The 15,333-nt window shown below is 38.9% G+C and overlaps 1 protein-coding gene across 1 annotated transcript; it reads right to left on the bottom strand.

Annotated features, from left to right (window-relative positions):
- Nucleotides 1-5,630: 5,630 nt before the first annotated feature.
- Nucleotides 5,631-8,425, bottom strand: LOC119694200. Its single transcript, XM_048631197.1, has 2 exons — nt 8,255-8,425; nt 5,631-7,743 (listed from the first exon to the last, which is right to left on the bottom strand). The coding sequence occupies exon 2, from the start codon at nt 7,731-7,733 to the stop codon at nt 5,631-5,633; it is 2,103 nt and encodes a 700-aa protein (XP_048487154.1). The 5' UTR covers nt 7,734-7,743; nt 8,255-8,425.
- Between the last annotated feature and the right edge of the window lie 6,908 nt (nt 8,426-15,333).

The raw sequence follows: 15,333 nt of genomic DNA, 5'->3' as shown, positions 1-15,333 counted from the left end.
ATTGGATTTAATAAAGCTATTTTCCAAAGTTCAGGAAAAGTAGACGTATGTATGGAGTAGTTTATTATGTACGTAATAATTTCTAGAGTACGGGGCAGTGTAAGAATCAGCATATCAAGGGATATTCTGTCATGTCCAAGTGCATTTGATCTTAATTTTTTTATAATTTTACTAACACTTTCTTCATTTGTTGGTTCAATCTTGAAAGTATATGGTCCATGCTTATTTGTCTCAAAGTAAATTATATCAATTAAATTTAAATTATTGTTACCAGGAAGATTAAGAAAATGTTTATTAATTTCATCGGGGTCATTAAAAAAATCAGGGAGATCAGTGTTTTTGTGACTACGTAAAACAGTATTTTTTAAATTCTTCCACAGTGCAGCCGAGTTTTTTATATTATTATTAATGTTGGACTGATAGTAAGCCCGCTTTTCATTGTGAATAGCGGCTGTTACTAAACTTTTCAAGTCCTTATATTGCTTTTTATTTGATTCAGAACTTGTGACACGACACCTTTTATATGCTGCATCTCTCAAGCTCATCATATACTTAACATTGTCTGTAATCCAGGGGTAACTGAACGTCTTCACACAAACAGTTCGCTCTGGAGCATGTAGATCGAATAGAGTGATGACGTACTCAGTGAACTCAGATACCATTCGGTTGACATCATTAAAATGCCTGATATTTTCCCAATGAATCGAGTTTAAGTCACTAATAAATTGATTTAAATTAATATTTTTTAAAGGCCTGTACGTAATCCACTGAGGTATTGGTTTTGGTTTTTTTACATTGAGCACAGCAGTTAAAAACGCATGTTTTCCTAGAGCCGGTATGTGTTCTACAGTCACTTGTCCGAGTCCAGTGTCAGCGCACACAACATCTATCAATGTCTCGCTACTGTCGGTAAAATGCGTTGGTTCAGTAACTAATTGGGTAAGACTTACACTATTACAAAAATCATAAAATTGACGCGCCTTATTCTCATTAATAGAAGTTTTTAAAATATTTATATTAAAGTCTCCTAGTAAAATAGTCCGGTCAAAGCCTACGAACGAGGTAATGGAATCAGTCATCGCATCGAAAAAATCATTGCAGTCCTGCCACTGGGGTCGATAGGCGGTCCCGATAAGTATTTTAATTGAATTGATTGTACAGCTTAGCCACATTTGTTCAATACCTATCGCGGCGGGATGCGTACGGAATCGTGCCTTCACACCAGTTTTCACATAAAAACCTACTCCCCCCCCTCGTTCCCGCTGGCCTCGGGGTCGTGGTGTGTGACGCAACCGGTAGCCCGGTATGACGGGAGCACGGTCGTCCTGCCCCTCACGGAGCCAGGTTTCATTAATGGCCATGATGTCCACGTCATAGCGGAGCACAGTGGCTATGAGCTCGTCATGACCGGTACCTAAAGATCCCGCATTGAACAGTCCAACAGTAAGGAATTTAGCTTTATTTGTCATTTTTATGGAAAAACATTAAGCATTCATGTGTTAGGCATACCAAGCACTTACTCACGGTAACGGTCAAATCAATATCCGAGTATTTTACTGTGTGAATTTGTGACAAATTCATCTGATACGAGTAGGTAGGTATGTATAGTTGTGTAGGTGTATATGTTGTATAGATAACGGTAAGCATTAAGTGTACGATTAGGTAATAAATAATAACTAGTATTAAGCCTTTATATTTATTTTGGATAGTACATAGTAGGTTTAGGTTTGTGTATGCATGTATTGTAAATAGAAGTATGTGTGATTGTACATATATCAATTGTATTACATAATGGGACATCTGTGTAGTGGTTGTAACGTGTATTATAGTTATAATCCAATTACTGTATCTATGCGTAAAAAGCAAATTAAATGAAATGGATATAACTTGCCGGGCGCGCCCAAACAAAAGATCGACTTGATTACAAAATTTATAAGAACAGTAGAAAGTATTCTGATAAACTGAAATGACATTATAGACACATAAAATAATAAATAAATTAAGCCTGATGAGATTTTTATGGCATTGAAGGGACACCAAATACACGAGTAATATCATCGACTGTACGAATCCAGTGACGTGGTGTGTCCTGGGCCTTTCTCGTGTATATACGCCCTTTTTTAGTCCACGTAAATCTCCAGGACTGGAGTCTCCCGGCTTCTCGGGCTTGTCGAAATAAGCTGCGATTGTGTTTCGTTAGGCGCTCATTGACATAGAAGGGTCGCGGCGCAGAGGCCTGGCCGAGATCTGCCGAAGTGGCTCCGCGGCGGACGCGCGCGGCGGTCATCAGCTGTTCCTTGATCGCGCGGCGCGTGAACCGGACCACTAGTGGCCGCGGGCGGGAGGCCCCTGCCCCCGCGCCCTCCCCGCTGTCGCCTGGCGCCCGGCCGTATCTATTTTTTATGCCTACGCGATCCGCGCTCACTATGTCAGATTCGTTCAGATTCACGCCTAGTTTAGTTGCCACTGCTAGGATCATGTGAGTTGGGTTTTCACCATTCTCTTCGTGAAGATTAGTAATCTCGACGTCATTTTCCAACATTTCTTGGTCCTTTTCATTTAATTCCAGCCGCAGTTCCGTAATAATAGACTCAAGACGCGAGCCCGTCCCGTCTGTGAGCCGCTGCTCCAGCTGGTCCACTCGTGTGTCCAGAGTTTTCAGCTTCATGTCCGTAGTAGTGAAGGAGTTCTTAAGTTCCATCACCTCGCTGCGGAACAGCTGGATCTCCTCCCGGACGGCAGTGAGCTCCTGACGGAAGAGCCGAATCTCGAGCCCTAGTTCCACCTTAAACTCCTCGGTGGTATCGTTAGCGGTGGAGTTTAGTGGTTCCTCGGCTACCATCAACTCAGGCAAGTACAGCAAGGACTCAATTATGTATATAGTATTATACCATCTCAGTAATTTTTTTTTGTGTACTTTACATAAATTCGTGAATATTATACATCGGTTATATTTATTAGTATTTACATAACTTACTATCGACTTATACTTAGTAACGTATCAAGGAGAGTAGATGACTGACATGTCAAGTAAGTTCTAATTGTGGGTATATTATTGCAAAATGAGTATAAGTAAAGCCAGGTTTCATTTATAAATAATACACGCGCTAGGTGATCACAATTCTGTTAATATTATCATTATGTCCCTATCTGTCATAGTGTCACTAATTGAACCTACATCCTCAGATTCATGGTCGGACGACATGGGTACGGAAAACGTAAGCCATGGGTGGAGTTTATCAATTGCTACTATAGCCTCATATCTCTTACCGCACCTCGTGAGTGGTGTGTCCTCTATAACAAACCGATCATTAGGAAGTATTTTGATTATTTTATAAGGCCCCTTTAGTTTGCATTCTAACTTTTTAGATTGACCTTCAATGCCCTTTACTGCTCTAATTACCCTAACAAGATCACCGACGGCATAATTTGGCGGTGGTTTTACATTTTTATTAACACGAGTTTTGTCTTTTTCTTGTTGTTCTTTTATCAGTTCGTCTGCCTTTGCTCGTTTTTCTGCTAATGCATCTTCTGATACCTCAGGATTTGCTGCAGATATTACTTCATTTAACAGTCCTTGGGATGGATTAGTCACATTACGACCAAACAAAAGCTCGGTTGGAGTCTGCTTAGTGGTAGCATGAATAGTTGTATTGATTCCTAGCTGTATGTCAGGGAGGTGATCATCCCAAGATCCGTTAGGCTTGTCATGATTCATGGCTCCTAAGGCAGCCAAGATAGTGCGATTATATCGCTCCACCTGGCCGTTAGCACGAGGTGTAGCCACGGCATTAAGGATGTGTTTAATTCCAACAGATTTTGTAAAAGCTTTAAAAGCGGTGCTTGTAAAACTAGTTCCCTGATCAGTTATCAAACGCGTCGCTGTTCCGAAGTAGCTAAAGTGTTCTCTAAATACCCTGATACTAGACGTAGATTTTGTATTACGAACAGCTGTTAGATTTACATATTTTGTAAAGGCATCTACGATCACAAGGAGTAAGTATTTCCGCGCTTTGTTCGTATAAATGGTCCCAGATGGTCCGCATGAATAGTGTGAAATGGAATATCAATTTTTGGTATCGGATGTAAAGCATTTTGTTTTGCTCCGCTAGGCATTTTATGATGAGCACATTCTAAGCACGCTTCTACATATTTTTTTACGAACCGTCTCATTTTTGGGAACCAAAAGGATTCCTTTATTCTCGACAATGTTTTTTCGTAACCAAAATGTCCAATATCATCATGGTTATTCCGTAAAATTTGCCATCTGGCCCCCTTAGGAACTACCCAACGGGATGTTTTGTCATCAATCTTCCGAAATACGCGACCATTTTTTAGCTCATATTTATTAAACGTGTCAGTAACATCCCGTGTTTTAGGATCTTTTAATATGTCCGAAATTTTTTTTATGTCATCATCTGCTTGTTGTACGGTTGTTAACCAGTCTTCTATATTTAAAGAAAATATGTCTATTGCTTCTGGTACGATTTGTTCACCCTCAATAGCACCCCTACTCAAGGCATCTACGTGAGCCATTCTTTCACCGGGCCTATACACAATTTCGCAATCGTACTCCATAAATTGAATCCACCAACGTGAAATCCTATTATTTACATCGCGTTTAGTCAAAGCAGTTGTTACAGCATTGCAATCAGTCATAATTTTAAAATGTATGCCTATCAAATACGTCCGAAATTTTTGTAATGAGGCTATAATCGCAAGAGTCTCGAGCTCAAAAGAGTGATACTTTTGCTCATCTGCCGTAGTTTGCCTGCTATAATATGCTATTGGCTTAAAGGCTCCACTTTCATCTTTTTGCAATAGAATGCCTGCTACGCCAAATTTACTAGCGTCCGTGTGAAGTTGGGTCTCAGCACTTGGGTTGTAAATGGCCAAAACTGGTCTTTCTGTCAAGCATTGTTTTAATTTTTCAAACGCGTGTATCTGCTCTGTACCCCAAGTCCACACGGCGTCCTTTTTTAAAAGTTGAGTCATTGAGCGAGCTATTGTGGCAAATCCTTTGACAAACCTCCTAAAAAAACTAGCAAGACCGATAAATCTTCTAACATCGTGGACATTTTTAGGAGTCGGAAATTTTGAAATAGCATCTGTCTTCTGAGAACCCGGTCTTATACCATTAGCACTTACTTCATAGCCTAAGTAATCGATCTTGTCAAAAAAAAAGTTGCATTTACTTAGTTTTAAGGTAAGTCCGCTTTCCTTGAACAATTTTAGTACCTCCTCAAGCCTGCGTATACCCTCATCAAATGATTTTGCTGGTATTAAAACGTCATCCATATACAAGAGTACGTAAGAGCGTACGGGAGATTTTTCAACGATTTTATTCATGGTTCGCATAAAAACCGACGGGGCATTTACTAGACCGAACGGCATACGGTTATATTCGTACTGTCCGTCCGGTGTTACGAATGCTGTTTTTTCGCGGGATGCCTCTGCAATAGGCACCTGATAGTAGCCGGAAGCAAGGTCAAGTGTCACAAAAAGGCAATTACCATGTAATAGATCCAATTGGTCTTCTATTCTGGGCAAAGGATAATGTTCACGCTTAGTTTTACGATTAAGGGCGCGATAATCTACGCAGAGTCGTTTTTCCCCTGTTTTCTTATCTACTAATAAGATAGGGCTAGCATATATGGCGAGTTAGATTCTCGTATGATTTTATTTTGCAACATATCGTCAACCATGACCCTCACCTTTTCGCGCTCCGATTGTGACATCCTATATGGTCGGTAAACGACCGGCTCCGCGTCTATCAGATCAATCACCATTTCAGTTTCGGTTGTAAACCCCAAGTCACTCAAGCCAGTTGAAAAGCATGACGAGTATTTATCGAGTAAATCTTTAATAGTTTCTTTTTGTGTGGTTGTGACTTGATTTCCGCATTTAATTGATGATTTATCTGATATCTCGTCAAAGCAGCAGTCAACTTTGTTTACTTGGTATGTTCGATCAAGACGTCTACTGCGCGTTAGTAAGTCACCACATTTGAAAATTATATCATTGTTACTTACATTTTGCACCAGAATACTACTTAAGCCTTGCTTTACGTCATATTCCCCTGGGAGAAAGTAATAAGACTTATCTATGCAACCCCTAACTGAACCATTAACATAAACAGTCCCTGAAAAATTATACGCACATTTTACAGAAACAGTGTTGATTTCACTTGGTTTTATTATAATTTCTCTTGCGCAAATTAATTCGCATTTTTCGTATTGAGTCTTATTCACTTTTTTTATTATGACGTCAGAGTCTGTTTTTGTGATGTTAATGGTTGGTCTTTCTGTATAAGTGTGACCCAGTAGCACCGGACAGTTAATTAAACTATCGTCGACAACAAGTATTTCAACTTCACTCTCAGTTACCCCCTGTACTTCCACAGTTGCAAAAATTACACCCAGAGGACAGTATGGCACATTACCTATACCCCTAAGCAATGGACCTCCAACAGGTTTCCATTCTAAATTCAATCGCTTTGCATCACTGACACGGATAAGAGTACCTTCACTACCTAAATCAACGTGGCAGTTCAAAATCATTCCATTAATCTTAACCGGCATCTTGTATTTCGAACTAGTATCACCATTGTTTTCAATTTGTAATACCGATTTTGTTTTATTATCCGCGTTAGTTATAGTAGTCTTGCAGTCCGTGGCAACGTGGCCTCGCAAATTACATGTTGTACATTGTACTTTTGGTTTTGTACAGCGGAAATAAGGGTGTCCAATTTCATTGCAATTATAACATGTGACACGACTGTAATTGGATTTTTGCGTAGGTGTACTAGTTTTAGGATTGTTATTTGTAGGATTAGAGTTATTTGAGAGGTAGGCGCGCCTATCTTTATCCTTTGATTTATTTTGATCCGTATTGTTCCTATCTTGTCCAACTTTAACAGTTTTCAAAAATTTTAGTAGCTGCTCAGGTTCCGTGAACTCTGCTGCTTGTGCTCCTAGTTTTACACTCCTATCCTCTATTCCATAAATCAAACAATCAACAGCCCGTTGCCCTGTTATTTCGCACCTATTAAGCAAATTGATTTTTGAGTAATAGTACATTTCTAGTGACTCCCCATAGCGAACTTTTCTACCTAACATGTCAGTCAAAATCTCTGCATAGTTAATTCTAGATGGAAATGTTTCTCTTAACTTAGTCTGCCACTCGGGCCATGAAAACATTAGACTAGGTAATCCTTGGTACCAACTCTTCGCAACGCCGGTCAACTTGGGTAACGCATAGTGGGTGATCTGTGATTCATCCCAACCGTAAATCTTAGCGCACTCTTCTATTTTATGAAGCCAAACATCAATCGATTGTTCTTTGCACAATGGGTCAAATTCAGGAATCACGTTATGCAGCACAGGGAATTTATCACGTTCATTTGTATTTTTAAAGTTCTTTAAAACATTTACAAGACCTTCTAAACACTTTGTTTGAGTTTCCAAATACCTTGTATCTGCTCCTTGGTTCTCGCGTCTATTATGCGGTGACGCGCTGCTGCTCCCCATGCGGCTGCGGCTGCGGGAGTGGCTCTTGTCACGTCGGCGACGTTTTGACCGGCGCGACCGTTTCGACCGCCTCCGGTGGGGCTCACCATCATCATACTGGGTGCTGCGGCGCTCCCGAGAACGGCTGCGTCTCGGTGTCACACCTCGGGAGCGGCTGCGGCTCCTTGGTGGCTCAGGGCTATGTCGAAGTCCAAGCCTGGGCATTCTTCCCAACCTCGAGTTGCAGACAAAAACGATCACATTAGTATTTGATATAATTATATTATATGAAAAGAAACGTTGTAAAGAACTCAAAGTCATTAGGTAAGCGATGATCACTCATTTCTACACACGTATTTTTACTTAAATAAAATTTTCAAACCTAAAATTAATGTTTGCAGAAATGCGTATCCCTATTTAGGACAACTAAGCATTGCAAGAGCGATAACGAATGGATTAGCTCTCAAATTCTTAATATGTTTTGGTAACTAGTGCATTGTTTTACATACAGGCTAATCCCGTCCTACATAAAATTTAAGGTTAAGCACATGCACCGACGGGCAGAGTTTAAGCTTAAGCACATGGTAAAATTGGTAGATAACCAAACTATAATCTTCACAACACTTACAACACAGTACAAAAAGTGATAGGAAGGAAAATAATACGCAAATATGTTTGGTAGCATAAGTAGTTAAAATAAATCATATTGTCCTATCGTATGCAAAAAAAAATAACTAAAAACTTACGTTTTGTGGTGCGTGAAGTCCAATCCGTGTAAAAACAACACCGATTTATCCAACTTCTGAGCTTTAACGACTCAGGAGTTTGATAAATGAAAATACGTTTCACTTTTTAAACAATTAAATCACTTTAATCTTATAGGTATTTCGGTACACAAACGGGCATAGTGACGTCCTATTTTCACAATATTCGAAGCAGGAAAGAGGGCGATACCAGCCAGTCCTCCCTTTTATACTTTCTCAACCGTTAGTCGTTCTGTGAGGGACTGGCTAGTATTGCCACATTGATAATTTTAAAATGTCACAACATTAATCAAATAATACATTTTTATAAAAATGATGAATATACCGATAAATTAAAATAAGTATAACATACTAGTATCGTATTAGAGGTACTAATTTTACAATATTATATAATCTATAAAGTCTAATCATAAATTATACAGTTGTATTGTGACCAAAACCTTGAATCTTTATAAGAACTGTAACACGTGTAAGCTTATAGCTGTATTTATTATTCGGTTCCTAGTTATACCATTGTTAAATACTGAGTATCACTCCAACTTGTGATTAATAACAGTTATTATTATGAGTATTGTATTGGGGTAACTTATTTTCTTCAAATGGTATCACAAAATACATTTATTAAAGTGGCAACATTGATTGTCAGTGTGAACTATGGTGCATTGTAAAAACGTGTGAGAAATATTTGATATTAAATCTGTTGAAATCGCAAGAATCATAGTTTATTTTATGAAATAAAGGCTTAGATTTATATCTCAGAAGCGGGATAGACAATTTAAGCTCACTATTTACGCTCTTACTGCTATTCTGAACAACTGGCGGAAGACAATGAGAAAATCGTAACTGTTAAACTGTAATCAAGATGAGCTCACGAAATAAGAAGATACCGGACACGGACCGAGATGAACGAAGCGCTTACACACCAGATTTACCGGCAGATACCTATTACCTCCCCAATCCGGAAAATCGACGTAGCCGAAAACGAACCAGGAGTTCATCAGGGGAATCACGGCTGAGCCAGCGACGACGATTACGCTCAAGCGAAAGTCGGAAGCTGCTTGTAAGGCGTTCAACTGGCGAAAGGCGTCCAAGAGGCGAAAGGCGTAGTCGAAGTCATGAACGGGACTATTCGCGAAGGAGGACCAGAAGGCATAGTCGTAGGAGGATGCATGAACACCGGCCGAGTCGAAGCCACGAACGAAGCACGAACGAGCAGCGGCGGAGCAGGCGTAGTCGCAGTGGGAGCCGGCGCAGTCGTAGCCGGCAACAGCGGAGCAGGTGCAGTCACAGTGGACACAAAGGCAGTTACGGTGGGCAGCAGCGGACCCAGCGTAGTCGCAGCGTGCTGCGCAGCAACTCCGGACCACAGAGAACTTCGCCACAACACCGTGACGACTGCAGCCATGGGGCTAATTCAGGTTTTTATAATTTAAGTACAGAACAGTTTTTAAAAGAATTAGTTAAGTCATTAAATGGCAATAAGCACGAAGGTAATAAATTCCCTATGTTAGGTAATGTTATCCCGGAGTTCGATCCCATGGTCAAAGGACAAACAATACACATGTGGCTGAACAAAGTAGATGAATGCGCTAGACTATATCGCTGGGGTGACGATCAAATCATACATTACGCGTTGCCCAAACTGGTAGGTGTAGCCAAGACATGGTACCAGGCTTTGCCAACCATGTCATTCACTTGGCCGGAGTGGAAGTTAAAGCTGGTCGATTCTTTCCCTAGCAGTGATGATTATGCGGAGTTGTTGACAGAAATGCTGTCCAAACGAGTGAAATACAATGAATCTTTAGAGTTGTATTTTTATGAAAAGCTAAATTTGTTAAACCGGTGCAATATAGTAGGTAAGCGTGCTGTCGACTGTCTCCTATACGGAATCGAAGATCGTTCATTACGATTAGGTGCAAAGGCGGTTAAATGTCAAGAGCCTGAGCAAGTTTTGCAATATTTTCAATCCATCAAGCAGCAACCTCGAGATAATGATAGGCAAAAATTTGGTCAAGAAAAGAAAGCTATTTTGCAGGGTACTCAATACAGTGGTTCTAAAAATACTGAAACGGGGGATTTTAGAACAAATAAAACACAATCAACACACATACCAACATGCTATAATTGTAATGAGCCAGGGCATTATAGTTTTAAATGTACAAAGCGACTGTTGAAGTGTACTGTTTGTAACAGATTAGGGCATTTAACTACGAATTGTCCGAAACTTCCGGGTGGCTCGACCACTAGCGTTCACAAGGGTACTGAAAAGTCTGTTATGCAGGTTGATATTGAAACTTCAAATGAAAATAAATATTTTATTCCTGTGACAATAAATGGGGTTACAATTGATAGTTACATTGACCTTGGCAGTCAGTGCACCTTAATAAAATATAGTGTCGCTCGTCAGCTAGGTATAAGTTTTGTGTCGAACGATTTACCAGTTATGCGTGGTATTGGTAACAACCTTGTAATGCCAATAGGATCTGCGGATGTGCAAATTAAGATTCAAGGAATCAGTGAGCTGGTTAGCGTTTACATAGTTGACGACGATGTTATGAAGTATTCAATCTTAGTCGGTCATAGTTTTACTGAAAAACCAGGAATTAAAATAACAAAAACTACAGACGCAATTGTTTTCGAGCGTGAAATACCAAAAATAAAAATTCTACTGAATACAACGGAAAGAATTATACTTCCCACACAAAAAATGACTTTAGTTCCTGTTTTTTCCGATTGTACTTATTCAGGTACAATCTATGTGAATGGTTCCGTAAGAGGTAAACCTGAAAATGAGTATTATTTAATGCCTGGAGAGTATAAAATTGACAACGGTTATTCTAGACTATTAATTATGAATCTTACAGATAAAGAAATAATTTTGGAAAAGGGTATTTTAATAACGCGATCTGTTTGTACAAGTGAATCGTTAAACATTAATATTTTGAATTACGACGAAAATGGATCAATTCAAGACTTGAATGTGGGTACACAATTAAGTAAAAGTGAAAATGATAGACTAAGAGATTTGTTAGTTAAGCATAGTTCATGTTTTTCAAGTAGTCTAGAAGATCTCGGATTGACTAATGTTTTGGAAATGAAAATCGAACTTACGGATGAGAGGCCGGTTGTTTACAGGCCTTATAGGTTATCCTACCCCGAACGCGAGTTGGTGCGATCAATGGTACAGGAAATGCTCGATGCGGACATAATTTGCGAATCGCAGTCTCCTTACGCAAGTCCAATAATTCTTGTTAATAAAAAAACCGGAGATAAGAGGATGTGTGTTGATTATAGATCTTTGAATGCTAAAACACGGAAGGAGCATTATCCTTTACCACTGATCGACGATCAGCTGGATAGGTTAGCTGGTAATTCGGTATTTATAAGTCTTGATCTCGCTTCGGGTTACTACCAAATCCCGATCGAGAAAAATTCTCAGGAAAAGACGGCGTTCGTGACACCAGATGGTCAATATCAATTTTTAAGAATGCCATTTGGCCTCGCAAACGCGCCGTCAGTTTTTCAAAGAGCAATGAATAAAATATTTTCACGGAACAAGTTAGACTACATTATAATATATATGGATGATGTGTTAATCCCGGCTCGATCCTTCGACGAGGGTCTTACACGATTGAATGAAGTACTTACGATACTTAACGATGCTGGTTTAACTCTGAAGCTTAAGAAGTGTCACTTCTTTTGCGAAGAACTTGATTACCTTGGTTTTCACATAAGCGGCTCTGGTATACGTCCCGGTTTGAGGAAAATTACGGCTATTTCGAATTTTCCAGTACCTCAGAATGTTCACGATGTGAGAAGATTCATTGGGTTAGCTAGTTTCTTTCGGCGGTTTGTTCAAAACTTCGCACTTATCGCACGCCCATTGACAGATCTCCTTAGGACAAAATTTGAATGGACTTGGACCAATGAACACACAAAAGCATTTGAGGATCTTAAGGAAAAATTGATTAACCGTCCGATTCTAGCTCTGTATGATGCGAAGGCAGACACAGAGCTGCACACTGATGCTTCAAAGATGGGATTAGCAGGCATCCTTATGCAGCGTGGAACGGATGGTTTATTGAGGCCCGTAGCGTATTACAGCCGGAAAACAACAGTAGATGAGCAAAAATTACATTCATATGACCTCGAAACCTTAGCGGTCATTGCATCACTTAATCGTTTTCGTGTGTATTTATTAGGTCTACCATTCAAAATAGTTACCGACTGTAATGCGCTGCGGACAACTCTAACAAAGCGTGACTTGATACCCCGCATTGCGCGTTGGTGGGTACAGTTACAGGAGTACGACTGCGAGATAGTTTATAGGCCAGGAGCACGCATGACACATGTCGATGCACTTAGTCGTGGACCTGTAGCTGAACCCTCAACTGAGACCGAACCGCATGTACTCGATGTGTTAAACATTGAACTTAGAGATTGGGTCGCTACTGTACAGGGTAGTGATGAGGAACTGAAGAGAATTAAAGAAATTCTGTTGGATGATGATACAAAATTTGTAGCTGATGTACGGAAAAACTACGTATTGAAGGGCGATTACGTTTATCGTTTAGTTGATGACGGAATTAGATGGGTCGTACCAAAAGGGGTTCGGTGGCAAGTACTACGGATGAATCATGATGATGCTGGCCACTTTGGTTTCGAAAAAACATTGAGCCGTTTACAGAACACCTTTTGGTTTGCTAAAATGCGTAAATTTACGAAGAAGTATGTATCAGCATGTTTGCAGTGTGCTCATCACAAGGCTCCCGGGGGTCCGAAGGCGGGTATGTTACATCCGATACCCAAAATTCAGACCCCATTTCATACATTGCACGCGGACCACCTAGGCCCTTTTGTTCGTTCACGGAGGGGCAACATATACATTTTAGTAATTATTGACGCATTCACGAAATATATTAATATTCGAGCAGTTCGGAATACAAAAACTTCAACCACTATTCGCGTGTTCCAAGAACATTTTGGCTATTTCGGTGCCCCTGCACGGTTGATTACTGACCAGGGCACATCATTTACGAGTGTTAAATTTAAACAATTTATCAAAGAAACAAATATTAAACACATATTAAACGCGGTTGCCACTCCGAGAGCGAACGGACAGGTGGAACGATTTAATCGTACGATCCTTGATGCGCTTAGTACTAAAATTCATGACAAGAATGAAAATACATGGGATGAATATTTGGGGGAAATTCAATTGGGAATTAATACGACCGTAAATAAAACAACTGGTAAAAGTCCCTCAGAGTTGTTGTTTGGGTTTAGATTAGTAAATGTATCTGAAAACATTTTAAATGATGTTATAAATGAAACTAGTGATTTGGTTGGTGATGAGGGACTACAGCAGTTACGATCAGATGCAAGTGATAGGATATGTAAGCAACAAGAAGCAGCCAAAGAGACATACGACAGGCACAGGAAAATACCAACAGTCTACAAAGTAGGTGACCTAGTTAGAGTTGAAAGAACTGTAGTAGACAAAGATCATTTAGGGAAATCAAAAAAACTATTGCCTAAATTTCATGGACCTTACCGAATTATAAAGTTACTGCCAAACGATAGGTTTTTGGTGGAAGATACACCTTTGACCAAAAAAGGGAATAAGAAATACGAGAACATTGTAGCTCTGGATAAAATACATCCATGGCTAAGCTTCAATGAACCAACTAGTGATGATAGTGAGAGTGAAACAGTGTCTGATTAACAAATGTTAATGTAATATCGATTGATACCATTGAAACAAGATGGCAAATGAGTTTAGTTATGAGTATTATTTAGTAATGCATAGTATTTATATGTGATTTGTATGATGATATCATTATTATAGTGATTAGATACGTATTATTATTAATGGATAAATGAAATGGAGATCGAACATCGGGATAGCGAACTGAGATTACACATGGGCTATGAGTAGTCAGTGCAGAAAGAGAAGGGTATCAGACGACGTCAGATATCGCACAGATGATTACAGATCATAGCAGACCATGAATGATGTGATGGTGAGCAAAATTTGTTACGAGCTGTCAGTGCAGACTATGAACGGTTCTGATAAGTCAGAACTGCACAGATGACAGTAGATCGTAATGAATATTGCAAGAATATGAATTGAATTTGTATTGTATACATGTAATTTGGATTATACTGATAGTTTAGTCGAGATTACTGTTATGTTATGTTTCGAAGTTTATTTAGTTGTTACATATTTAGTTAAAGTTAATTTAATAACAATGAGCAAAAATATAAATTGAATTTACTGATAGGTTATGTAAAAGGATTAATGTTATGTTCGGTTTTTGAAGTTTAATGTGGTTATTCGTCAACTAAAGATAATCTAATTTTAAACCTTTTCTAAATTATCATATCTGGATGAAAAGGGCAGTATACCTATATCGATTTGAAAATTTAGTAGTATTGTAATAAGAAAAAAAAATGTATATTTTATTTAGATATTCTACTTTTATTTACTGAAATGAAGTAATGTTAAAATATGTCTTATGTTTATGTACCTTTACAATAAGATGTTAAATTTTAAGGGTGTGTGTGGACACACACTTTTAAAGGATGGCCGAGCTGTAAGCTTATAGCTGTATTTATTATTCGGTTCCTAGTTATACCATTGTTAAATACTGAGTATCACTCCAACTTGTGATTAATAACAGTTATTATTATGAGTATTGTATTGGGGTAACTTATTTTCTTCAAATGGTATCACAAAATACATTTATTAAAGTGGCAACATTGATTGTCAGTGTGAACTATGGTGCATTGTAAAAACGTGTGAGAAATATTTGATATTAAATCTGTTGAAATCGCAAGAATCATAGTTTATTTTATGAAATAAAGGCTTAGATTTATACACGTACTTCTCTACTCTCTCGCATGCATTTAAATACAGGGTGTTTCAATTAAGTTGGTTTGTTCTACATTCGTCGTGACCACTGATAGAAATAAATAAAGCCTCTAAAAGTGTAAATCTATTAAGGTGCCATATTTGTTTTAGATATTTCATTAGTATGTAATTTACACAATTACACATT

The sequence above is a fragment of the Plutella xylostella genome, chromosome 28, assembly GCF_932276165.1.
Source record: "Plutella xylostella chromosome 28, ilPluXylo3.1, whole genome shotgun sequence".
NCBI classification, from domain to species: domain Eukaryota; kingdom Metazoa; phylum Arthropoda; class Insecta; order Lepidoptera; family Plutellidae; genus Plutella; species Plutella xylostella.
The sequence above is the reverse complement of the archived record's forward strand: the minus strand, read 5'-3'. Positions and strand labels throughout refer to the sequence as shown.